Source organism: Anabas testudineus, chromosome 23 (genome assembly GCF_900324465.2).
Source record: "Anabas testudineus chromosome 23, fAnaTes1.2, whole genome shotgun sequence".
NCBI classification, from domain to species: Eukaryota; Metazoa; Chordata; class Actinopteri; order Anabantiformes; family Anabantidae; genus Anabas; species Anabas testudineus.
The window spans coordinates 3437416-3462365 of record NC_046631.1 but is presented as its reverse complement, the minus strand read 5'-3'; the positions used below and the strand labels follow the sequence as shown (position 1 = coordinate 3462365).

Genomic DNA, 24950 nt, shown 5'->3' with positions numbered 1-24950 from the left:
TGGTCCAGATCTACATGAAGTCTGGATTCAGCAGCTACAGTATGTGTTTATGACAGCCTTGGGAATGTAAAGCATCAACGTTGCTGGTGACCAAGCATCAAGTGTTTCTGAAATGTAATCCCCCATCAGCTGTTTGTTTCCTGATCCACTGACCATGCCACCCAAATCGAAACAGCGTTTGTTCCCTAAACTCATACTGTTTATAAAAACAAAAGGGGAAACTTTCAGTTCTTCTGTTTGGTTTCAGTCAGCGTTGAAATTAAATTGCTATCTCTAACCTCAGGATCAAGATCCCGAGCTCATGTTTATTAATAAGTAACGCACACCGCCTCCTGTCAAGGCACTTCTCTATGTCTTGAATGGTTTTGTTAGTTCTATTAAAGTTTGCTCCACTGACAGAATCAGAGCAAAAATAAGTGCAGCCATCAAAACAGGGATAGCTGGAGGTAAGCTTGAACAGTGCAGTCTTCTCAAAAGGAAAACAACAGTTAATGTCGTTAAATCCGTTTCTCAAAATAGACCCTCTCATATGAGAATCACCACCACTTGGAAACAGATAGCATCATCGCTTTCCTTTTGTAGAGCCGGCCTGCAGGAGCTGAGACAGGACAGAGCCTAATGGGAAAATGACTTCACATATTAAAAAGATCTATTCATCAGTGCTTAGGCCTTATATGTGGTTGATTTCTTAACATCTACTGAATCATGTTACTCTGGGGAGTCCTGGTGCTTCTGCTTCCGCTTTATACAATATGAACTAAATACATAATGTAAACAAGTGTGAACATGAACGACTATTAGTTATTAAAACTGATACTTGTTCAGCTGTTTTTACGAACAGTATGCCTGACTAAGTGTTGGATTGCTTAGTCAGGCATACTATTGCTATTTTGAGTGATACGGTACGTGATACCACCTCTTTTGGTCGTTCTGATTGGTTTGTTGACAACTTAAAAAAAAAACAGAACTTCTCAACTTCTGCTCTACCCATTAAATCATCATGATGGTAACAACTACAACAGAAATGTCTAGATTCATTATCTAATCTTTGACAAAAACTAATGTTAGCTTAATTATGTTGCTGTTTTAAAATGGATAAAAGTGATCATTAATAAATTAATAATAATTTAAACTGAAGGAGGTGTGTCTGAATACTGCTGCAGGAAGATGTTTTCTGGCCTGGTTTCTAGTTTCTAACACCTAAATCTGACTTCAGCACACACAAAAAACATCTACATTATAAACCAATAACTGGTTTTCATCTTTTTTTTCCTTCCAACTATTAATTTAATTCTTCCAGTGTCAAAATTGGAGTGGAAAACCACAGTTTTGTATAAAACTGCGACAAACCTATTAATAAAAGCAGTTTGGATGAAAAACTACAGCTCAGACTTCTAGAAAAGCTAGAAGGCAAAATCTGAGCTCAAACAGGTGCGCACTTTAGATTTTTCCACAAATACAAATGGGCGCTTTTAGAAGAAGAGGCAAGTATAACGTTTGCCCTGCCTCAGGCCCACTTCCATCACTCCTCCGATATAGAGATCACAGAAGGGCACACACAGACACCAGGGAGTTTCCCCTCACACTGCCGGTATACATTACAATCAAAGCACCGTTGTCTGTCCTACATGATGTTCACTACTACAAAGACTTTAAAGGCCAGGAACACCAAGTGGTGTCACTCCTCTAAAGCCTAAAGGGTGCATGAATCTCTGCATCTGACATTTCTAACTACCACAAGTGGGAAACTTGCTTAAATAAACAATTTCTGAACAAATTCACAGGTAATTGAGTTTATGTCAACTCCCTGTATTAGTGTAATATTCTTTTTAGTTACAATGCAAAAGAAGATTTTTTCAATGTTTTTACTGTGAACATCCCATAGTTTAATATTTGAGATAATTTTTAGCACATGCCAGAAGTTCCAAACAAAAGAATATCTTGAACTTCTCTGCAAACTTATTAGCACCGTCATCAGCCAGCGAACACCCATTTTAGCAGAACCCTACTGAGTGCAGTCACAAGCATGTGTTTGTGAGGCTATGAGAACACACAAATAGAGCTTCAGTGCTGCTGCCCGGCGAAATGGGAGCTTTCCACTGAAAGACCCTTTGTTTTATTTTAGAGAAAACTGAAGGGAGCTTCAGCATGAGTGGCCTAGTAGAGTGAGCAGAAATAACTCACCAGATAGAGAAGAGGTTGTTATGCTGCTATTCCATTTTTTGGAGTTTTCATTTTATAGTGTTAGTGCTAGTAATGTATTTGCAGACATGCAAACAGTTTGTTGACACTTCTGTAGTTCATTTCACTAAAATGTCAGAAATTCCAAATACTACCCATTACAATTCAACTGAAATGATGCGACATGAACATACAATTAGGCTTCATCTTGTAGGTACCATGAAGGGTTTTCACTGATTACTATACAATGATTTCACTGAAGAAACAAAATGTCCTGCACTATATGTCCCCATCTGGCTTAGTAACACATTGTTATCCCCTCTGGAAGAGCCTGAGTAAGTCTGAGTATGTCAACCCAATAAATATTAAAAATGTGATGTTACAGAAGTAAAATCAGTAAATTCTAAGTAATAAACTATTTCCTGCTTTCACAAGATAAGACTTTATTGATCCCTGAGGGGAAGATTACATTCACGGAACATTGAGCAATTATGACATAAAATTGTTTAATCTGGCTATTTTAATTATATGATAATAATCATAACTCTGAAAAATATGATGTCAGTTTGCTTACACTGGTCGCTCTGACTACAGACAGACAAGAACATGATGCAGTACAGCGAATATAACAACGTGGAGAGGGTGAAGGTGCGCACGGATCTGTGGGTTTATTGGAGGAGATAGAAAGAATGAAGATAAAGATGGGAGGAAAGGAAGGGCGAGCTGGAGGGAAGACGTTATATTTAGGCACGAAGGCTGCAGTGTCTCCCCACTGGAGAGACACAAACACAAACAAATGTAAACACAGCATGTGGTGCACCACTACTCCATCGCTCTCCTACCCCATGACAAACACAAAGCCCACAGGCCACAAAACATACAGGGAACTCAGCTGACACACACGTACACCGAGGTTTGAATGCACGCCCAGACACTCCAGTGTCATCTGTTTGCAGCAAGAGGAGGGTGAGGTTCCAAAGAAAACAAACACACTGGGGTATATACAGTGTGTGTGAGTGTGTCCTTTTTATGAGGAGGTTAGTTTAAGGTCAGACTAAATGCAATACACTTCACCAATCTTCCAATTACAAAACAGAGATCGTGTGCGGGATAGATGACCCTATTATCAGTTGTTCACGGCAGAATTGTAATCAATCCGCACACACATGGTAGGAGGTGGAGCTCTCAGCAGCAGGTGAACTGTCCTAGTACAATCTAGGCTAACAGTAGTTGTTTGTGTGTGTGAATGCTGCGAGGGAGCAAACAAATACATATATGTGGATGCAAGGTTGGATGCAGAGAAGCAGTCTAGAAGGTGCTATGAAATTTTATTTACATTTAAAGCTGGACTAACCAATATTTTGAGTTAAATAATTAAATTACTATGTTTATTGTAAAGGAGTTCATCATAGTGACTGTCCTCCTGTGAAATATGACTTTATAGGTGGTTTGTAACATCAGTGAAAAACAACCACGACATACGTATTGCTGTTTGCCGGTAGAGGCTGTGGTAAATGTTACACATCCAACTTGTGTTTAGACCCTCAAAGTTCATCAGGGTGAGTTTACATAATGCCTAAACCCAACCCAGATGACTTTGTGTCTAATCCCCAACCAAACTGGTTTGTTTGCGTACTTGTAATCCAGTCACTTGATGCACATCATGTGAAGTCAAAGAAGAAGTCATTTGTCTTGAACTGTTTTGGATGTGAGATTATTTATGTGTATTTGGTGATCTGTTTCCCAGGTTACATTGATCAGCTGTAATAATAAGCCAAGTCAGTGCTGCTGCTTTCTGTCAGTGCTACTGTTCCTTCTTCCATCTATATACAGATACTGTGTTGTTTGTGTTGCTGAAGTGGTTGTTATCTAGTTCTGTGTACTATATATATGACAGGTGGCTTTATTACACATGAATGATGTTCATGTGTCCCATTTAACTCACTGTGGCTTCTTGCTGTATAAACAAGAGTCAACAACTGTGTGCAAAGCTGCTGACTGTGTTGAAAGATCAAGTGAGCCACCATTTGAGAATTGTCAGTTCTGTTTAGTAGCAATTTAAGATTCACCTGTGGTGTGTCTAACTAATTTGTTGGAATGTCTCTGCAAGTGTTATTCGTGTATATTTTGGTGAGAAACAAAACACCTGCTATTACCCCCCTCTCTTTGCTTCTTCGGCCACAATGATCCAATGCTTTGTATTTGTGAAATCAACACCAGCATTCAGGAGTTACATAATGCGTATCTGTGTCATTACACCCACACAAGACAAACAAGGGTTAACAAAAATATTCTGGCACATCCAGCGCGCGCACACACACACACACACGCACGCACGCTCGCGCGCGCACACACACACACACACACACACACACACACACACACACACACACACACACACAAAAGTATGTACGTTTCCTGTCTGCATGTATGGTTGATGAATCCAAACACATTCCAGAGAAGAAAGATGAGAAACTGTAAAAGTTTATACACACACACACACACAGAGTCCCAAATTAGTGTCTTGAGTTCTAAATTTATACAAAGAAGAACTTTGTTGGTTTTGTGATGTTTTGACGTAAAATACATTTTTGCCTGACACATCAATCAGTTTCTGAAACTATGAATGCAGCACATTCAGTTAAATACACTGCTCGTCCAAAAAAAAGTCACACACTCTAATATTTTGTTGGACCGCCTTAAGCTTTGATTATGGCACACAGTCACTGTGGCATCATTTTGATAAGCTTCTGCAGTGTCACAACACTTATTCTTGTCCAGAGTTGCATAGATTTTTTTGCCAAGATCTTGTATTGATGATAGGAGAGTCGGACCGCTACACAAAGTCTTCTACATCACATCCCCAAAATTCTCAATGGGGTTAAGGTCGGGACTCTGTGGTGGCCAATCCATGTGTGAAAATGTTGGGTCATGCTCCCTGAACCACTCGTTCGCAACTTGAGCCTGATGGATCCTGGCATTGTCATGTTGGAATATGCCTGTGCCTTAAGGGGAAGAAAAAAATAATTGATGGAATAACCTGGTTTTAGTATATTCAGTTAGTCAGTTGAACAAATTCTTTGGGCACATAACGTTGCTGACCTCTTATTTTCACTATTAAACATGGCCATGGCCACTATTGTTTTTCTACAATTTGATTTTACTCCTCGATCACGATCATTTAATATTTTCCGACCACATTTCTATAATGGTTTTCCACTATCCTTACAGTTTTTAATAATGCTTTGGACAGTTCTTAACCCAGTTTTAGTAGTTTCATCAATCTCCTTAGATGTTTTCTTTGCTTGATTCATGCCAATAATTTGACCCTTCTGCAACAGATTAACATCTTTTCCACGACCACAGGATGTGTTTTCAGACATGGTTGTTTAGGAAATTAGAAGCTTCTCACTGCATCAATTAGGTTTTAAATAACTTATTGCCAGCTGAAACAAAACCATCCATGCAGTAATTATCCCATGGGAGGCTCCTACCTATTCGATATATCCAGGTGGTGACTTTTTTTTCGGACATGCTCTTATTTTCTTTCCATGCTTTTAATTTGAAAAGCTGGACAGAAACAACAAAACGCAGTTGTATTTCTTTTTACCCAACATCCACAGCCACACACACCCAACGAAAACAAACACAAAAGCAACATCACAGAGGGTTTCCCAGAATGACAGGTTGTCTTACAGAACTGAACAACAGGACTTCAACCTCCCTCCCACTATTATCGCTTCCCCTCTTCTGTCTGTTTTATGGCTTCCATGGTGCATCCTCTTTCTCACGCCCCACCACGCCCCTGAACACAGCTTCCAAATCCATTTCTATTCACCCTGAGGCCTTATGGAATAGCTGCTTACTCCCTAAGGTGCTCTGTGTGTGTGTGTGTGTGTGTGTGTGTGTGTGTGTGTGCAACGCTCACACCATCCAACAAAGTGGCCTATTCGTATGCCAAGCCTGTTGGGACATCCCAGCCTGAGACAAAGATGTAGCATTTCCCATAAATTCAGCACATTGGCTAAAGAAAGCTCAAGGTGCTGTGATGATCAAAGCTTGCTGAGGAACTGGAGTTTTACTGGAATAATTTTAATGGGACGCATGCCACAGTCATTGGTGTGTGAACCCAAATCTCCCCATGGGGATCAATAAAGTCTTTTTTTTGTCATTTATTGGCTGACACTGATGCTCATCCATTTGCAATGAGTCATTTGTTGATTTATTGGCTGGCTCTAATTGATACAACTATAGCTAGCAACCAGTTAACTTAATTTAACATAAAGACTAAAAACATCAGTAAACAGCTGTCTACCCACATCTCTAAACCTCATTAACTAAAACATTATGTCTCACTGGTTTGAATCACAAAAGGTAAAATTATACATTTAGTTTTAAAGGCGTTATATCCTGGACTATTTGTGCTTTTACGGAGGCACTGCCATGAGCTTGCCTGGCGACAACAAGTCACCAGGAAGTTATTGTGCCTAGCCAGGAAACTGGCTGGTACATAATATCCTGTAGTGGTTTCTCTTCATTTCCAGTCTTTAGTTGAGCTAGGCTGTCTCACAGGGCAGACAGATACACGTAAATACTGTATGTGTATTTCTAACGTGTTGAAATCCATCAAATCGTGAATTTGAATTCCTATAGAGCCTTGAAGTCACTGTTCTGTATTTGACTGTAAGGATCAGATTTAGACTTATCATGATCTCGTGACAAGATAGATGTCATGTTGCTTTTCCTATTTTGAAAAACCACATGATGACTACACTGCTCACTATCTTGTTCCATCTTCTCTTGCCTTAAAGCCACTCTAAATGAGGGACAACTATCTGACTTCTGCCGTTATTTCTATCCTTGGTGCCATGAGTTCATAGTTGTGGCATATTTCAGGGTCTACAACAGTCTAACTTCTTCTTTTGGTTTCAGTTGATCGCCTGACTGTAAATTACTCTACCCATGGCACTGATCACCACACGTGCAAGACTGTCGGTTTAATCAGATTAGACTAGATTATGAGAGCGTGTGCAGCCATTCCTGGAAATACTAACCTTTCGGAAAATGATGAATGAGGCACTTACTAATGCCAATACAGTCAAGAGCTTGGGAAATAAAGTAGAAACCCAAGAGGACTGTTATGAAACCAACACTAAAGTAACATTTCTGACTGAGATCATTAGAAACAGCTGAATTAAAAAGCGACAAGGCCTGACTATTTTCTCTCTGTGCTTCACGCTTGTCTATGATCCAATTTGCTTCACTGTTTCCTGTGAACTTTCAGTGCACTTTGTTGGCACTGATTGCAGATAACGCCTGTCTGGGAGGCAATGATTAACCCATAGGGAAGAAAAGGGATAATTAGAGATTCCTACTTGAGATTAAAAAGGAAACTTGCCTTTTAAAGAGGCCGGAATTTAAAGTTAGAAGAGACAGCAATGTCACACAGGGAAATGGGAGCGAGGTTGCGCAGTGTGTCTTGAAACCAAGGTGCTTAGAGGTTCAATCTCAATAAGAGGCAACATCATAAAGAGCAATCTCTTGAACAATTTCACTGTGAATCGTGCAGGTAGAATAATCTAATTCTAATGATTATGTCATACTGATTGCAAAAAATGTTTTAGGAGGAGCAGGCAGATGGTGAGAGTTGTGTAGGATGGGATGTACTGAACAGCAGAACGTCAGCTACAGCTGACTGTACTTGGCACCAACACTGAACCAGTTATTTGTGTGTCCGTGTTTGTGTGCGCAGAACATCTATTGCTACAATCTTTAATTTTGAAAACTTGTTTGAATTTGATATCTTATGCACTTCTGGTATTACTGAACAATTTTACCCATTATGAATGAATATAATGCTATTTTTTAAAAGCAAAGTGTATTTTTAATTGGAGTATTGCCACTGCAGTTAATGTGACATGAGGCCTTAATTACCAGAATTGTCTTAATTATAACTTGCACATTTACTTTTTTTCCAGCTGACTGGGTAGCCTGAAAAACACATCACAACACATGACTGTCATTCATCCTACATTTTTAGAATTCGTCTTTAATATATTTATGGTAAATAAGTGCAATTTAAAATTGCAACTGTGTTTAGATCAATTAGAATTAGATATCTTGCTCAAACAAATGTATTTATTACAAGAAATTATTTATCTTCAATGCTGCATTTCTTTAAGCAGCCAGTTCATTTTAATGTATCATATTTAATGTACTGCATGGATGGACCCTAACTGATGCAGTGAGTAGCTTCTCATTTGTTAAACAAAGACTATAACCCCACTGACAATCAGGGATGTGCTGGAGAAGACTTTGTGCAGAAGCTTATTGAAACGATGCCACTGCAGCTGCATGCCGTAATCGATGCTAAAGGCAGCCCAAAGAAATATTAGAGTGTGTGACTTTTTTTTTGGACTGGGCAGTGTATTTTGTCCATTATGAGAATGGAAGAAAACAGGATGCAAACTTTTCACTCATCCTGTTCAGGGACAATAAAGAACAAACTGAGTGAAACATCACCCGAGTTGCTCACTGCCTTCACTAGTGTTTGTGCATTATAAATGTTTCAGCACTTGAGCTTATATTGAGAGTTGGCCACATGAGAGAAGGTGACTTCATAAATGAACGATTTAATATGTGACCTCAACATGTGGGTAAGTGTATAATCCTTCTTTGTTGCTGCTCTAACAATGTCACTGGTTAATCTCCAGATTATGAGCCAATCTGACCCAACACAACCCTTCACACACACACACACACACACACACACACACACACACACACACACACACACACACACACACACACACACACACACACACACACACCTTACAAAGCATGATGGGACAGTTCAGCCTGGGAGTAACTGGACAGAATGTGATGCCAAAGCATTCAGGATTAATGATGATGAGAGTGTGTGTGTCTGTATAGAGACAATGTACAGGGACAAAAGCATGTAAAGCAAAGTGTGTTTGTTTGTCTGCATGAGTAAAAAAACATATAAAGCCTGACACACTTGCATTCTCCAACACACACACACAGCCCTCCTACGAAACTCCTACAAGGTGACATAACACACAGACTTCATAAAATTGTATTTTTTAACGTATAAATGACACATTAGCCTGACGAAGGTGTTTGATGCAGGTCTGCGTTGTGTGTTTGACAGAGAGAGAGAGTGAGAGAGTGAGCGACACAAACCTACACCCACCCACACACACACACACACACACACACACACGCACAATGAACTCACACCACTTCACATTCTTTGCATGGCTAACATAACTCTGTGTGTGTGCGCGTCTGTATCGCAATGTGCGCAATTCTGTGCTCATGCTGTATCCAGCACAGACTAATTGTATTCATTATAAAACCCTACAATTATCCAGACCCCCAAAAAAACCCAATAATTACTACTTCACCTACATGATGCCCACCCAGTGCAGTACCAGCAAGATATTTTCTATCAGCCCTAGAGGCTGTTAGCAAGTGCTGTTCTCAGATTCAGTTAAATTGTACTGCTTTTTACATCTGCTGCGCTTCCGCGGGTAAGGTAACACATGTGAGACATTTCTCAGCAACAACACACACACACAGAGCGAGAGAGAGAGAGAGAGAGAGAGCAAATACTGTTAACTCACACATAAAAAGATTTATACCAACACACACATAAACACACACACATACACACATAGAAAAGGATGCAGACTGACAGATGCCATGAGGTGTGCACACACATAAATACACACACACAAATATGTATACATACTGTGATCAATAAAACATTGCAGAAGTTCGGGTTATATAAATAAAAGCGAGGAAAGAAGAGAGACTGCGAGCTGCTGGTCTGGTTGTCCTTAGCAACAGTGTTTTGGAGGCTGATCATCTCTAAGTGCAGTGAGCTTTGCTGCAAAGCATGGTGGGATATCACCATGCTTTTCCCCGCAGACAAGTGATACCTTGTCATTTTGTGTACACATACATTTTAATAAAGTTTAATACTATATTACAATTCAGTCTTTTTAGGCTGCCGCTGCCTCCAATGTATTAAAATATCCATCTGCAACTTCATAAAAAATTCCTTCAGAAGATGTCATCACTCATCCTACATAGGCTATACAGTATAAACTGGTTGACCGGCTTCTCCAGAACGTCTCCACACAACATCATCTGAACTGAAAAAAAAAAAACTCCTCCATATGATGTCATCCAGCTTCCAGTAGAGAGATATTTTACTACAGCAAAGGGAAGCTTAATACCACTGATACACATGTACTCCCCAAAGCAGGATCATATATTCACACAGTTTCCCTTTAAGCACCATGCTCTAGTTCATCCACATATCCACTTGATTTTCACTGGCACCTCAGCTTTTAACTGCTACCGTAGTGTACAGAACATTTTCACTGACATCAAGTGTTCTGCCCCACAACAACAACACTGTTCTGTTCTCAACCGTACCTCACCGGGGTTTCTGTTTCTGTCTGTTCCGTTTGTGGACATTTAAAGGGACACTCCCATGATCTGACAGTGCAGCACGTCCATAAAGTCCTCACTACATGTCAGTTTAAGTGAAATAATGATCAAAATGAAAAGCAGCACAGAGATTTTCCGCTATAAATCTGTAGTCTGCAAGCCAAGGTTGAGATAACCCTTAATGTCATAATCAAGGTTGCTTTATGTGGCTTGGGAAGGCTACTCCAAAGCCACACAAGATATTATTCATCGGTCTGAGTAGTTCTCTCCATGTAAGAGTCAGTCAGTCTTAAGCAGAAACTTGAGAGTTTAGTTGGTTTAGGTTATTATGTAGACTTTATATTTTTTATTTTATTCTAATGTGTTTAATTGTTAACTAAATGGCAGTTAGTTGTGCCATAACTATATCCTTTTAATACTCCTAATTATTCTCTACTACACTTCTTTTACTCAACCTTTCTGTGGCAATTACCAATCAAATGCCTTGTGTTGCATGAGAAAAAAAGAACCAAAAATGTATCCATCCACTTGCCACCGTGCCCGATAGATTTTTTTTTTCTTACAGGAAACACTTTATATGCAACATCATGCAGAGACAGATCGATACACATACTGCTGTATGGTGCACTGACATGGGGATGGGGCTGTCGGTGTAATTACTTTGTCCTCTAGGGGGGTATCCGTCTCACAGTCAACAGCCTAGATCTGAATGTGGGTCAATACACACACACACACACACACACACACACACACACATATAATTGACTAACCAGTTGGTCCAGATGAAAGACAGTGGAAGTAAATCCAGGTCAAACAGGAAGTTCAAAAGAGCCTAAATACATCCCAGACACTTCACTACAGATCTGGATGGTAAGAGGTCGATACTGCTGCTGATCATCTTCTGTTTGGTACTAGAGTGACCTTTTGATGGTATTATGATGACAAATGGGCTGCTCACACTTTTAATTTAATTAAATGAAATATTAAGCAAATTTTTGTTGCTATCAACACTTCACTTCATATCTCACCGTTTCCAAGGTAACAGCAGGATGCTGCATCTGTGTTGTGCTACATTTTTCCCACACTTCAACGAGTAGCTGCTAAAAACCTACTTGAGTCTGTCTAAAGGACACGCTTGTTTTTTGCAGGTAACTTTAAACTTATGAACTTAAATCATTTCTAGTAGAGCTGCTAAAGACACTATTTGAAATCAAATCTTTATGGTTGTAAATAAAAGCACACTTTAAAGGTGCAATAGGTCAGAGAGCGGTAGTTGTCTGGTCACTGCTAACAGGAATAGTACAGCTGGACAAGTTGAGACAACAGCTGGATCGCTGAGTGAACCACATTAAGAGGAAACTGCCATTAAAGCCACTGGGACAGGGCAGCATAGCCTGAGGAGATATGAAGCTGGGTCAAATTGCAGTGTGTGTACTCTTCTCTTTAAAGTGTTATATCAGTTTAAAGGTACCAAAGAATGGCGTTGTCTGTATTGGACATTTATGATGGCCTCCTAGTCACTGTAAATACATGCAATACATCATAACATTTCATATGAATGCTGGGCTTCCATGGGAATGCCCGCCCAACATTTGGAACAGTATTGGTAACTAAAGTGACGTCAAACTGAAACGTATGTCTATAATCAGATGCTCTTAGAAAATGAATAGTTTCCAATGAGAAATGTAATTCTACTTCTTTAAATGCAAAAGGAAATTCTCACTGTTACGAATAAAGCACCTGTGTGCAAGTACAGTGTGATGTGGCCACCATAAGTGAGTGGTTGAATGTAAACATGACATATTAATATATCAAATGCAATATTAAAATGCCTTGTAATGTGTCTGAATCGTTTCTTATTTGTTTTACAGTAGATTTATGATATATTTTGCAGATTTGTCAATGGCACTCCTGCATTATTTGGCTCAACGATCTGCCCAGTTTTGACAACAACAAAGCAGCATTGTTCTTCCTTCTCTGTCGTTAAATTAAAACAGGGATTGTGATATTTTAGCTTTACCAGTGCAAACTGTTCGTATGCGACCATCATATAACATCGTTAACATTTACAGTAGTGGCTCCTGTCTCCTGGTGGGGTTAAGCTGGCTGCCAATACACACGTTATGTAAACAAGCCGAGACGTTTTCGCCCGAAATACGACGTTTTATGTCGAAAAACATGTGGGAAGCGCCAAGATAACAGTGATAAATGTGACGGGAAAGTAGCCGGAATAAGAAATAAAGCTGAAGTGTGACTGAATTATTCTCCAGCCGCCGTTTCCTCCGTGTTGTCATCTCCACAGACCACGCACCGTTCACACTCCTAGACTTCCGGGCATGTTATTTAACAGCTCGGACACTCGGTGTCTTATCCTAAAGTGACATTTGAGCACGTTTACCTGAAAATGATGAATCCCGTCGTTTCAAGCCGACTCTCCGGAGCTGCCAGGCCCGGATGCCCTCCTCCGCTTTATCCGCCCACTGAAGTAGCCTGAAGACACAGCTCCGTGTGTGTGTGTGTGTGCGTGTGTGTGTGTGTGTGTGTGTGTGCTCGGTTTCGACTCAAACCCGCTACGACACAGAAATAAATATCCTCAGAAACACACAAGAGGTACAGGGGGAATCCTAAAATGTCGTTCCGTGTGTTGGTGAAAGCAGTTTAAAGAGGCTGCAGGAGGATCTGGTGTCGACTGATCCGCCAGGAGGGGTGTTCAAGCTAGTTTAGTTCATGTCCACTTCCTGTTACATTTCAAAATAAAATAATGCTCACTCACCATATGTTCTTTTCTTTCACATCTTTCAAAATAAAGGCGTCAGTGACGGTTTCCTTAAAGCGTTAAAATATTTAATTAATATTAGATACATGCATATACCCATAAATATATACATACATACGTAAATACATATTTGCATGTTTGGCAGATGATTTAATAGAACTTGTTGTCACTCTCTGAAGCTGGCAGCAGGGTCGGAAATGCAGATAAACGAAACTTTGGTCTCCCTATTTTGAATAAATTTCCTTTCCTGTTTCTTGTAACTCATTCGATTTTCAAGCTACAATAATGTGGTTTTCCAGCGGGCACCGCAGCATGCATCAGTTTCCCAAGTGCGAGCTCCAGCTTTAAAGGTTCCTCAATTTTGGTGTCAGCAAATATTTTCAAATGATCACTTTTTTCGGTGATTTGTTTGCAGCTCGTTTAACTTATATTAGAAAATATAAATGTATAAATATAAATATCCCATCATTCGTGCATCAGCATCACCTGAACCCGGAGATTCATTATCAGCTACATAGGTGGTTTTAATGCTGGTCGAGTGGCGCCACCTGCTGGATAAAAGACGCAACTTTAAAGAGTTAGTTGGTAAGTTAGTTAAGTTTATTAGTTCTTCATAAATCAACATAACATAAACCAATATTCGTCCCGCAATGGGGAAGGGAATGGGGAGAGGACAGAGGCAACACTACTTATAAATAGGACTTCTATATGATTATATAATGTTACAGCCATAAAGTACAGTGGGTGTCGAGTGGTGTTGTCATCATAACGCTGCTCTTTGACCCGGTGAGATCCACTGTTTTTATCCCTTTCCCCTGTTTACCGGGATCATATCGGGACTGGCACCTGACTGAACGATGTCTCGGGCTGCGGAAAGACTGAAGCTGCTGATCGGTCACCTCGATCGGTCACCCTCCGCGATCGTATCCTTTCATTGCTTAATGGGAGCTCCACGGAGCTGAAAGGGGCTAACAGCTAGCCGATAGCGGCACACGGAGGGTAGGGACAGGCCTGGGTCCTGCTGTGGAGAGGAGGCCTGCTGGAAGATGGCAGAAATACAGGAACAAGTCACGGCGTGCAAACACTATGTATTAATGTTTTATTAATGAGTTGGCTAAGTTATTACACGGTAACAGCGGCTAACACCGTTATGTAGCTAAGTGAGTTCACGTACAAGTGAGGCTGTTGTAATTGTTTATGTTGTCTGCTAGGAACTTAACGCTAACAATTTAAAGCCAAACATATTAAGACTTTAAGAAAATGTCTATATTTACAATAATAATTTACGTTGTGTTAGTAGTAACATTAGCTTAAAATAGCAGCACAGGCTAAAGTCGGCCTGCAGTTGAATGACTGTTAGCTTGCTAGCTTTCCTCTGTAGCTATATTGTGATTAAATATTTTTAATGTGTTTTTTTGGTTTTGTGGTGTATTAATGCAGCTGTTCACATTTCTGATGCAATGTGTGTGGCTTCGTTTCTTCCTTGACTGAGCTCCTGCAGACTGCTGCGCCAACATCTGCTCAGCCCTTCACCCACGGTCCCCCGCAGAGACTCAGGTGAGGCTGCACCTTCAGCTCCACCCGTTTACAGCATGCAGCTGCAGCCTCAGGCTAAAGGCTGAGCAAACAGAATTATACAACCATAGTCCATGTTTATCGCTCACTCTGGTCACAGTTTCTGCAGCACTGTCCTTCAATCGTGTCCCATAATGTGCAGGTTCAGATGTGTATCAGCAGGTGTTTGTGTGTGTGTGTGTGTGTGTTACACACCTGTAAGTCTGATTCAAGATGCAAAGCAGATCAGATGTGCTCCTGTGGATTGTAATTGTTTCATGCATTTCGTTAGGAGGAGAGTACCCATGTGAGATCAGCGTTCCTGATAAGTCACCTATGTCCTGCTTTGTGGTTGTTTTGTATTGTCAGTTGCTTGCAGTGAGTTCATTATGGCTTTAAATGAGACATCAACCGCTGTTTGTTACTCTTAAATCAAAGGGTCAGCAGCAGCTTTTTTTTTTTCCACATAAACCAACATATGATGTTTACTGATTTCTCACAGATACACATTTGATACCGGCCTGCTGACCCCAGAGCAGCGGCTCTTCTACGAGGAAAATGGCTTCCTCCTTATCAAGAATCTGGTGTCTGAAGAGGACATTGACAAGTTCAGGTACATTTACAACTACTGACAATTGCAAATAAATCTATATTCTACATGCATATGAACTTGTTGTGACGATAACTACTATATTAACTTAATAACAATATAATTGTAAGTTTGTGTCACATAAAGAGTCAGTTTAAACCTTCAAAAGGTACAGATCTACTTTGAGGTGCTAAATGTAATCCGTAACTTTAGGCAGGAGTTTGAAAAGATATGTCGTCAAGAAGTGAAGATTCCTGGATTAATTGTGATGAGGGACGTGGCTATTGCTAAGTCAGAGTTTGTTCCGGATCAGAAAGCTATCTCCAAAATCCAGGACTTCCAGGAAGTTCCTGAGCTGTTCCGGTACTGCACCTTACCACAGGTACAAATACACACACACACAGTGGATCACACCTGGCCGTTGAATTAGTCCATTTGCTCAAACATTTCTTTTTTTAATCTTCATTCAGTTAGTACTACTAGTAGATGCATTGCCTTACTACAACTTTAAAACACATTTATTGTCAAATTGACTTGAGACACACAGATTTGTGACATATGCTAATGTTTTTTTTTTTTTTTTTTTATCGATTTGAAAAGCAGCCAAGTTCAGAATAATTTAAACACCAGTCACAGAAAACTTGTGCCTTTCTGTCTCAGGTCCTGCAGTATGTGGAGTGTTTCACTGGGCCAAACATCATGGCCATGCACACCATGCTGATCAACAAACCTCCTGATGCTGGTAATATTATTTGAGCTGAATTGATTTAGTAATTAACATCCTAAATGAATGTGTTAAATTGGTGAAAATGTTTTCTGCTGTTGAAGGTAAGAAGACGTCTCGTCACCCTATGCATCAGGATCTGCATTACTTCCCATTCCGACCAGCTGACCGGATCGTCTGTGCTTGGACGGCAATGGAGAAAGTGAACAGGCAGAACGGCTGTCTGGTGGTCCTGCCGGGAACACACACCGGTACGCTGCAGGAGCACGACTATCCTGAATGGGAGGTACACAAAACACCGTCAGAGACATGATCACACCTGTCCTGAGGGGCACATGTACATACACTTAGCACTGTGTTTGTCCTCAGGGTGGTGTAAACAAGATGTACCACGGGGTCCGTGGCTACGACCCGCAGCACCCCCGAATGCACGTAGAGATGGAAAAGGGCGACACCTTGTTCTTCCACCCTGTGCTCATCCATGGCTCTGGCATGAATCAGACACAGGGTTTCCGCAAGGTACCACACTACCCATAATGCATCTGCTTTTTAAGTGTTACATAGCTTATATAATCACAGTGCAGGATTTTTATGCAGTGCATGTGGTGCAAATAAACACGATTAAAACATATGCATGCTTTTGTGTGTGCGTGTGTGTTTTCAGGCCATCTCCTGCCACTACGCCAGCGGTGATTGTTGTTACATCAACGTGACGGGAACCACGCAGGAGAATATTGAGAAAGAAGTGATGGAGATCGCAGCTAAAAAGTACGCTGTGGACGGCAAAATCGCCCTCAAGGTCAGACATTTACATTCACATCAGTGTGTCCACTGTTGATATTTCTGTTTGTCTTGTAGTTTCTAAATCAGTGTACAGTATGTTAGAGCTTATTGAAAGTGCAGCAATGATAACACATTTTCCTCCAGTAACTTAAAATAAGCCAGGTGTAAGAGAGCAGGTGGATGAGATATTATCTCTGATGCTGTCACTTAGTCATCTGTGTCTTTTTTCACCTTCCCACCCGACAGGATAGTTGGGCTATCCGAGGCCGTCTAGTGCAAGGAGAGAGGATTTCAATGTGAGGACACCGCGGATGTGCTTCAAAGGGACGCTGCTTCACTGCAGGGTGACCAACCACTGAGCTGAAATGAAAGCTTTTTGATGCAGTCACAATAAAAAGGCAACAAGGCATATTCACAGAGCCTTGATCAGAGCGTGTTCGATGCTGGAGGAGAACATGTTCTCTTATGGTACAATCTGTGATATCTAGAAATTGAGAAATGTAATTTCTTTTAGAAATTGAGAAATGTAATTTCTTTAGCTTGCTGACATGTGTATCATATGAGGATTTACTGTATCATATGCATGTTGTTTTAACAGAAAACATAAAGACAGAAATTAATTAAATGGACAAAAGTAGTTACCTCATTTCTACACAGGAGCAGACATTTTCTGAACCTCGCTCTAGAGCGTTTCACAGCACAACACGCAGTTGAAATAGCACTTAAAAGAATGTAAAAGTGTCTGTCAAGCTTTATCGTGTAAGTGAAAGGGAAAAGGGGCATTGATTGCACATTTATTAAGAATAATTATGCGTGAGAGAGGGAGTGTGAAAATTGAGAGAGGAATAATGAATGGTTAAAAAAGACATGGCGAGAAACATGGCTGCCTGCAATAATTGTTAATTAACACTAACAGAGGCCTTGACCTTCTACTGCCTTATGCATTTGTTGTGTTGCTATAATTTGGTTGAGGATTATAAATGAGTGATTGTTTTTGTGATCTTACTGTGACATTTGTAATGTTTTCATAAAATTATGAATAAAATGACAAATGCTCTAATAAGTAGACTTTTCGATTCCCTCTAAAGCTTCAGAAACACCTGTACAATGGACCTGCTACCAATAAAATGTGCAAAAAGTGAAGGGGTAAGAGTAGGTTGGATGTGAAATAACGTTGCTACATAATGGAATAAGCAGTGAAGTGAATGGTTACACACAATGTTCATTAAGGTTAAAAGAACAACCTGATAAATTATGTAACCAAAGGTTAAAGTCCTTAAAAGCAGATTGTGGGTAGAAGGACTTGCATGGTTGACATGGTGAGGACAAAAAGTCAGATAAGAGCAGATCTCTGTCCTACTTGGAGAAGACCTGCAGCTAAACAAATCAAATTCCAAACTTCAACATCAAACTTTGAACAGTTGGATTTATTCCCACATGTGGCAGTTTAAAGATAAACCTGCAGGATTTATTATTTGAATTTTCTAATTTGACACAGATGTTTACACGTTGTCTGCTTTGTTAAGATTGCGAGACCAAAGAATTAGGACATTTTAGGGCATTTTGTCTTCAGATGGTTGAAATAAAGCAATTGTTCCTCAACACCGAGTGATAGTGTGTCAGGAACAGCTGCTTGTTAGTCTCACAGGGCTCAGCATGACGGGCCAGCTATTTCCTGGCTTCCCATTACTGGAACCCCACAAAAAAACACCTCGTCCTGCACGAATCAGACAGTGAGTGTGTGTGTGTGTGTGGGTGTATTTTAAAATGTCTTAGTTCAAAAGAAGTCCTCACAGAGGGACTTTCTCAGCTCAGTTTAAGTCAGAATTCACTTGCAGAAGAACAGAAATGTCAGGCTTTGACACACACACACACACACACAGGTCCAAATTCACATTTTTTAAACAAAGAGCCCATTTGTCTCTGCTCCGTCTTCACCACATCGCACACATTAGAGGGAGACTTTTACAGCAACCAGCTTAGAATACATTCCACTGAGTTGCTTGCATTAAGGTGTGTGTGCAGACATGTTAGTATGTCAGTGCACACACACACACACACCTGTGCACAGTCTGCCTGCATGCAAATGGACATCATCCATATACTGTAGACAGGTATCAATGCATAACAGATTATTTTGTAATTCCTTTAACATTCTCACCTCTATACAGAGCAGAACAGGGGGAGTGAGGCTCACATTAACTGCATATTGGTTAAACAGGTTCTACTTACATCACCTCCTACTAGTTAACAAACTAGTTAACAGCGAAATCAAATCACTTGACTAGTTCTAGTTTAAATCTGGCTCTACAGTATACTGTCCCTCTCCGTTTTAAAAAAACAGCTTATAGGCTGGAAAATTCTGTGCGGTTTGGGGTGATTACTTAATGTCTTGCAGGAGTCACCAAAGCACTGCAGCCTCCGTCTCCTTAGGTTAAATTCCATCCTGACACCCCCCCTCTTTTTTTCTTTTCTTTTTTTGCTCTCAGTATTAGAAACAGAAGAGGATTTGATTTAAGCATAATTTAAAAAAAAACATTCATGCATATCCACATGCTGTCATCATCTTTTAATTCACCTCAGGACATCGCTCCTCCTCATCTGCCTTGTTTTTTTCTTCTTCTCCTCCCTTGGGCTTTTCTGTCCCTCTCTTTCTCCTCCTACTCCCTACCCCCCCCCCCCCCCCTCCTTCCCCACCCTCCCACCTTTCTCCATTCCTTCCCTCATCTTTCGCTCCTCTCTCAGTTGAGGTCTGTTAGGTGTGCTGTTAAGTGTTTGTTTTTCTCTCTCTCCCTCTCTCTCTCTCGAGATGTCCTGCACTCAAGTCTCTGTCTTCTCCTTGCTCACCACCCTCCTCCTCATCCTCACCTGTGAGTATCTTGTCTGGTTGCTGGGGGATTTTTTTTTTCTTTGCATACGACAGCATGATGAGGAAGTATTTCTATTTTCTGTTACTTTTACTCTAATTTATTTATTTTCTAGCTTTAGTTACTTTTTGCAGATTCTTACAGACAAAAAATAATCAGCTTCATAATATTCTTATATCAGTGGGATAAAAAAGACAACATCCAATAATACTGTAATAATGTAATAATGCTTTTTTTACTTTTAGTTTCCAGCTTGGTGCAAAGCGCAGCAGTACGAGATGACTCAAAACCAGCTGATCCTAAAGGTGATTTCAGTTCACACCTTTTAACCATTTCACACGAGCACGGCTTCACCTGTGCTCCATGTTTAACCTTCAGCTTGTGACCTCTGACCCACAGGTGCAGCACGGCAAGTGTTCGTGCCCGAGTCAGACGCATCGAGCTTCTTCAAACGCCGCAGTCGTCGCTCTCCCCGAAACTACGCAGAGCTCCAAGGTAAGTTCTCCTGTGTTGTGACTTAAAATAGTGGAAAGGATTTTGAAAGGGAGCCCAGCACAGCACAGCCAAGAATGAATTCAAGCTGTATTTCTTCTTGGGCTCATATCCATAGGGAGGGAAAGGGGCTGCCTGTCATTTCTGTCTGCAGGAAACCAGCAGGATCATGCATAAAGTGTTGGGCCTGTGGTTTGAAGTTGAAAATATTTCTTCATATTTGGTGTTGTTTGTTAATTTGCCTCGGTTTGCCTGAGCAGTTCATGCGGTCATGCATTAAATATGACATGGCTGGCCCTCCATAGAGAACCTGAGTGTTGGTTTATGAATTTGTAGACTGGCTCTGAAAATGATGATGATGATGGTTTGAGGTTTTGGCTCCAAGCTGTGAAGGCTCTAAGAGAGAAACAGAGAGAGAGAGAGAGAGGGAGTAGTGGAAACTCGAGCAGGTGTTCTATACAGTAGCAGCTCTTAAATGTCTAAAGTGGAAAAGAGAAACACACACACACACACACACACACACACACACACACACACAGACATACAAGCTGAAGGCTGCAGAAGGAGTCACGGGGCAGTACGGAGCACTCCCTCTCTCAGTTTCTCGGTACAGTAAACTCATTCTTCCACCGTCAGCATCAGTACAACTCACAGTGTTGTCAGAAAAGTGCTGCGCAGGAATCTGGACCATTTATTTATTTATCACCTTTATCTATAAGACAAAACACATGGACAATTTTTCCCCAAACTTTGTACGGTTGTTTTACAGCGTTCCTTTTAATCATCTTTTACTCTTAAGGTAAATAAAGGGTGGTTGGGCAAGATGAAGGGATCTTATTTGTTAGACATTGCAAAACTAGCTGTGGAATTTACAGTCAACTAGAGTCAATGTACAGAAAATAGCGTGCTAGTGAGTTGTTGTTTCTAAAAACACTTTGTAAAATGCAAATAAAAACAGAATGCAATTATATAAAACCTAAATTAAATTGACTTAATTAAATTTCTTTTTTTTATTTATTGTAATTTTTCTTTTTAAAAGATATTAAATTCAGATTTAAACAACAATCTGAATTTGTTGTCAGCAACACATTTTACTCATTCACCCTAAACTTCTCCAGACTTTACCCAGTGAGCTGCATGTGAACATAAACGTCTGAGGTATTCAGCTCGGTGATTACCAGAACTTTATCTTGTGAGCCCCCTAGGACAACGTCTGCCCCTCCAGATAGTCTGGAGTGCATATGTGGAAACCGCCAGCTTTTTCCCATTTAAGCTTGATGTCGGATTTGCAGCTGCTTAACAATTTGAGGCATCCAGTTAAAACCCGGACTCTCACTACTGAGCCGTGCTGTTGTAATACATGCACAGTATGGTTTAGGCATGGTCTTGCTGGAATAAATAAGACGTCTGTGTAAAAAGTAATTTCCATGGCAGCATATGTTGCTCCAAACCTGTGTGTATCGTTAAGCATTAATGGCGCCTTCGCAGATGTGCAAGTTACCCATGCCGTGTGCACTAATGTAATTTATAAAAGTTAAAAGTTGAATAACAAGCATGGTGGTCTCGCTCCTGACCAGCATCATGATGCTTACCTGTTGCCAACTTAGTTCCCTACAAAAGGCAGTACAAGTTAGTGCAGCATAGATTTAGTGACATGGTGGATGGACCTAAAAACATTATTTAGGTTATTTGTAGGGAAAGAATATCAGAATAAATACAGGTAGGTGTGTTTTCCCAAAATGCTCTGATGTAATCCCTACAAGATGCTGATGACATTATTCTTACCATGCTCACCATTACTGTTAAATCAGTTAGTGTACTCATGTTATTTAATGAGGTGATTTAAACAACTTACAGTATGATGACATGTTTAATTTTGCCTAGTGTTTTTTCTACAGCAGTGCCTTGAACTAAAGGCTTAAATCAGTATGTTAACATTAACGTTAACAACAATTACAGTGATGATGCACATTTTGTGAGAAATCACTCATCTCTATGTCAAGGTTTATAGAGATCAAATGCTCGTCTTACTGCTCAGCTCTCCTTTCCCTTCCTTTGTCCACAGCCGAGCAGAGGATAAGGATTTCTGCAAGCGAGCGGCAAAGGGAGTACAATGAGGAGCAAACGAATGAGTATGAGAACTACGTCGAGGAGTTCCGTGATGGTAAGACCTGCAAAAAAGGACCAAAACAACAAGTGTTTAGTATATATTCTGTGAAGAATTAATGATGGATTATCTCACTTCCCCCTCCCCATAGTGGGCTGAAAATCTAAGCATTTGACACTGAGTGCATCTTCATGACTTGAACAGAAAGGCTCAACCTCAGCTCATCCCTGTTGAAAACTGAAATCAGCCTGAATGTCAGTTGTCACGAGAGGGCTCACTAAAAACACACTGAGGCAAGCCAGAGTCTTAGTTTGGATCTTGAATGAACCTTTCTGCACCCACGAGTCTGTGGACCGGTGCAGAGTGCCTGAGACTCCACACCAAATCAAAGTGTCCATTTGTGGTTGACCCCAAGCTGACAATCTTCCCTGCGGCTGTCTGTTCAGTGTGATATAGCTGCAGTGACAGTTTCTAAACTAAGAATCGCTAACCATAAAGATGTGACTGGGGTTTTATATGTCAGATACACAGTGTTTTGGGTGGTTTGGGTGAATGAGTTGTTACAGGAAAACAAAAAGATCTCTAGCGGGTCACGGAACACAGAAACTGCTATAAAAACTGGGTCATTGAAGCATTTTACATAAAATCTCAAACATCAAAACTCCCTGTAATGGACAAAATTGGATGAAAGTGAGGAAAGTAAATCAAAACAGTAGATCTTGGGCTGGGAAACCAAAACAATGTGCTAAAAGATGCTAAAATGGCCCATACAAATGAGGGGAACTACAAAGGCAGGAGATAATTCTATGTGGGTTTATGGTTTTAGGCAAATGTTTTGGCTTGCAGGGTGAACAGGGTCAACGTGGAAGACTGAAAAACTTTCCTAGTGACTCCATCACAGAAGTCAATGCCTGAAATATGTAAAGCAACAGAGTCAGTTAGATTAAAACTCAGCTTTCAACAAATACGTATGTGAAGAAAAATGTCAACAGAGTAAACATTATCCTTTGGGCTAGTGTGGCAGGCAGTGGCACAGGAACCACAGCACAAAGAGAGGCAACGCCACTAAATATCAGCAAATTCTGGACGCAAATGATTCGTAGTCTGTCGAGCGGATGAAAGTGAAAAGACAGGGGCGACGATCCAAAGCAGACCTCAACGTTGACCATGAACTACTTTAAGAAACAAACAAGGCTGAGGCTTTTTGGAGCAGCTCTCGCCGCCCCCCTGGGCGGAACATCACTGAAAATCTGCGGGGAGATCTTAAACATGCCGCGTTCAAGCCAGCTTCCAAATACCTCACGACTGCAGGAAGTGTGGGTGAAAATGACTCGATTAAGAGTGGAGAGACAGTTATTGTTTCATATGTGGCTATTTTTATATACATGGAATAAAAATGTAACGTTGCAAACGTTTAGTGTCTGACTTCTTTTAAAACGAGTGTGGCTGCATTAATGTAATGTTTTCTATCAACAGAGCAAAGTGAGAGGTCAAGGGAGACCAGCGAGCAGGTGCGCGAGTATCACTACGACGGGCTCTATCCTCGCTACCACTGGTTCCACTGAGCATGCTCTGTTGCACAGAGGCTCCAACTGTAATATTGTAATAGTACCAATCAACGTTACCCTGTTTGGGATACGTGTCTCCATGTCAAACTGTAACATGTACTCAAAGAGCAGTTTTCTTTTTATTATAAGCTATACTTTATCACATTAAATGTGTTCTGCATGCTTGTTTTTACTGCATACTGTGTACATACTAGGTATACAATGTTCTATATTCATTATTACACGATGAAGCAACTCCTTCCTCTTACATCTGACTTGTTTTGCCAGAGGAGGACTGTATTTTTGATATGGAACTGAATTGGGGGTTTTTAAGTCCAAATGACAAATAAAGATGAATTTCCTGAATCCCACAGCTCTAATGGGTTTAACTCGCACTAGCACAGTCTGGTATTTTGACTATTTCAAAGCGAGGGAGGCGCGGTGTGGAATAGAGGAGAAGCTGAGGTGAGCTGCAGAAGTCATCAGACTGAAATGAATTCCACATTCCAGAGTGGAAATATTAGACAGAAACTATGTGACGAGGAGACACAAGAGGTAGGGAGAAGGGGGGGGGGGGACAGAGATAATGAGCGCAAATGAAACCCAGAAAAATTATGTGGCATGGCACTGTGCACTCACTAATCACAGTGTCAAATCCAGAAACCCTATTTTATCTCTGTGACCACCTTTCCTGTTTCGGGCCATGTGTGGACTGGCTTGGAGACTTGAGTTTGTGCCACCTGGCCTCAGCCGTAATTGCACCAACACATGGAGAGTGTTAGTGGATGTTTGCGTCCTGATACAGTCGACTGGTTCAGTCCATATGAGCCAAGTAACCCACTGTTAAAG

The 24950-nt window shown here is 40.7% G+C and overlaps 3 protein-coding genes across 3 annotated transcripts in view; 2 read left to right on the top strand and 1 right to left on the bottom strand.

Moving 5' to 3' along the window:
* cdk17 (cyclin-dependent kinase 17) overlaps nucleotides 1-13389 on the bottom strand; it is a 29857-nt gene extending 16468 nt beyond the window's left edge. The window contains exon 1 of the mRNA XM_026364113.1: nucleotides 13061-13389. The gene's annotated coding sequence lies outside the window, so the exon portion shown is untranslated. The remainder of the gene's footprint in view (nucleotides 1-13060) is intronic.
* Nucleotides 13390-14140: 751 nt separating this feature from the next.
* Nucleotides 14141-17859, top strand: phyh (phytanoyl-CoA 2-hydroxylase). Its single transcript, XM_026364359.1, has 9 exons — nucleotides 14141-14361; nucleotides 14940-14995; nucleotides 15495-15605; nucleotides 15795-15963; nucleotides 16242-16323; nucleotides 16410-16591; nucleotides 16675-16824; nucleotides 16970-17104; nucleotides 17335-17859. The coding sequence occupies exons 1-9, from the start codon at nucleotides 14296-14298 to the stop codon at nucleotides 17386-17388; spliced, it is 1005 nt and encodes a 334-aa protein (XP_026220144.1). The 5' UTR covers nucleotides 14141-14295; the 3' UTR covers nucleotides 17389-17859.
* Nucleotides 17860-19848: 1989 nt separating this feature from the next.
* Nucleotides 19849-24420, top strand: ucmaa (upper zone of growth plate and cartilage matrix associated a). The gene is made up of 5 exons (XM_026363656.1): nucleotides 19849-19958; nucleotides 20201-20260; nucleotides 20355-20450; nucleotides 22513-22611; nucleotides 24031-24420. The coding sequence occupies exons 1-5, from the start codon at nucleotides 19898-19900 to the stop codon at nucleotides 24117-24119; spliced, it is 405 nt and encodes a 134-aa protein (XP_026219441.1). The 5' UTR covers nucleotides 19849-19897; the 3' UTR covers nucleotides 24120-24420.
* Nucleotides 24421-24950: the final 530 nt, after the last annotated feature.

Bases quoted from the DNA above. Each gene is read 5' to 3' on its own strand.
- ucmaa (XM_026363656.1), top strand. From the start codon at position 19,898: ATGTCCTGCACTCAAGTCTCTGTCTTCTCCTTGCTCACCACCCTCCTC. The intron at 19,959-20,200 runs GTGAGTATCTTG...TTTTACTTTTAG, and splicing joins CCTCCTCCTCATCCTCACCT to TTTCCAGCTTGGTGCAAAGC. The intron at 20,451-22,512 runs GTAAGTTCTCCT...CTTTGTCCACAG, and splicing joins AAACTACGCAGAGCTCCAAG to CCGAGCAGAGGATAAGGATT.
- phyh (XM_026364359.1), top strand. From the start codon at position 14,296: ATGTCTCGGGCTGCGGAAAGACTGAAGCTGCTGATCGGTCACCTCGAT. The intron at 16,324-16,409 runs GTAATATTATTT...CTGCTGTTGAAG, and splicing joins CAACAAACCTCCTGATGCTG to GTAAGAAGACGTCTCGTCAC. The intron at 17,105-17,334 runs GTCAGACATTTA...CCCACCCGACAG, and splicing joins ACGGCAAAATCGCCCTCAAG to GATAGTTGGGCTATCCGAGG.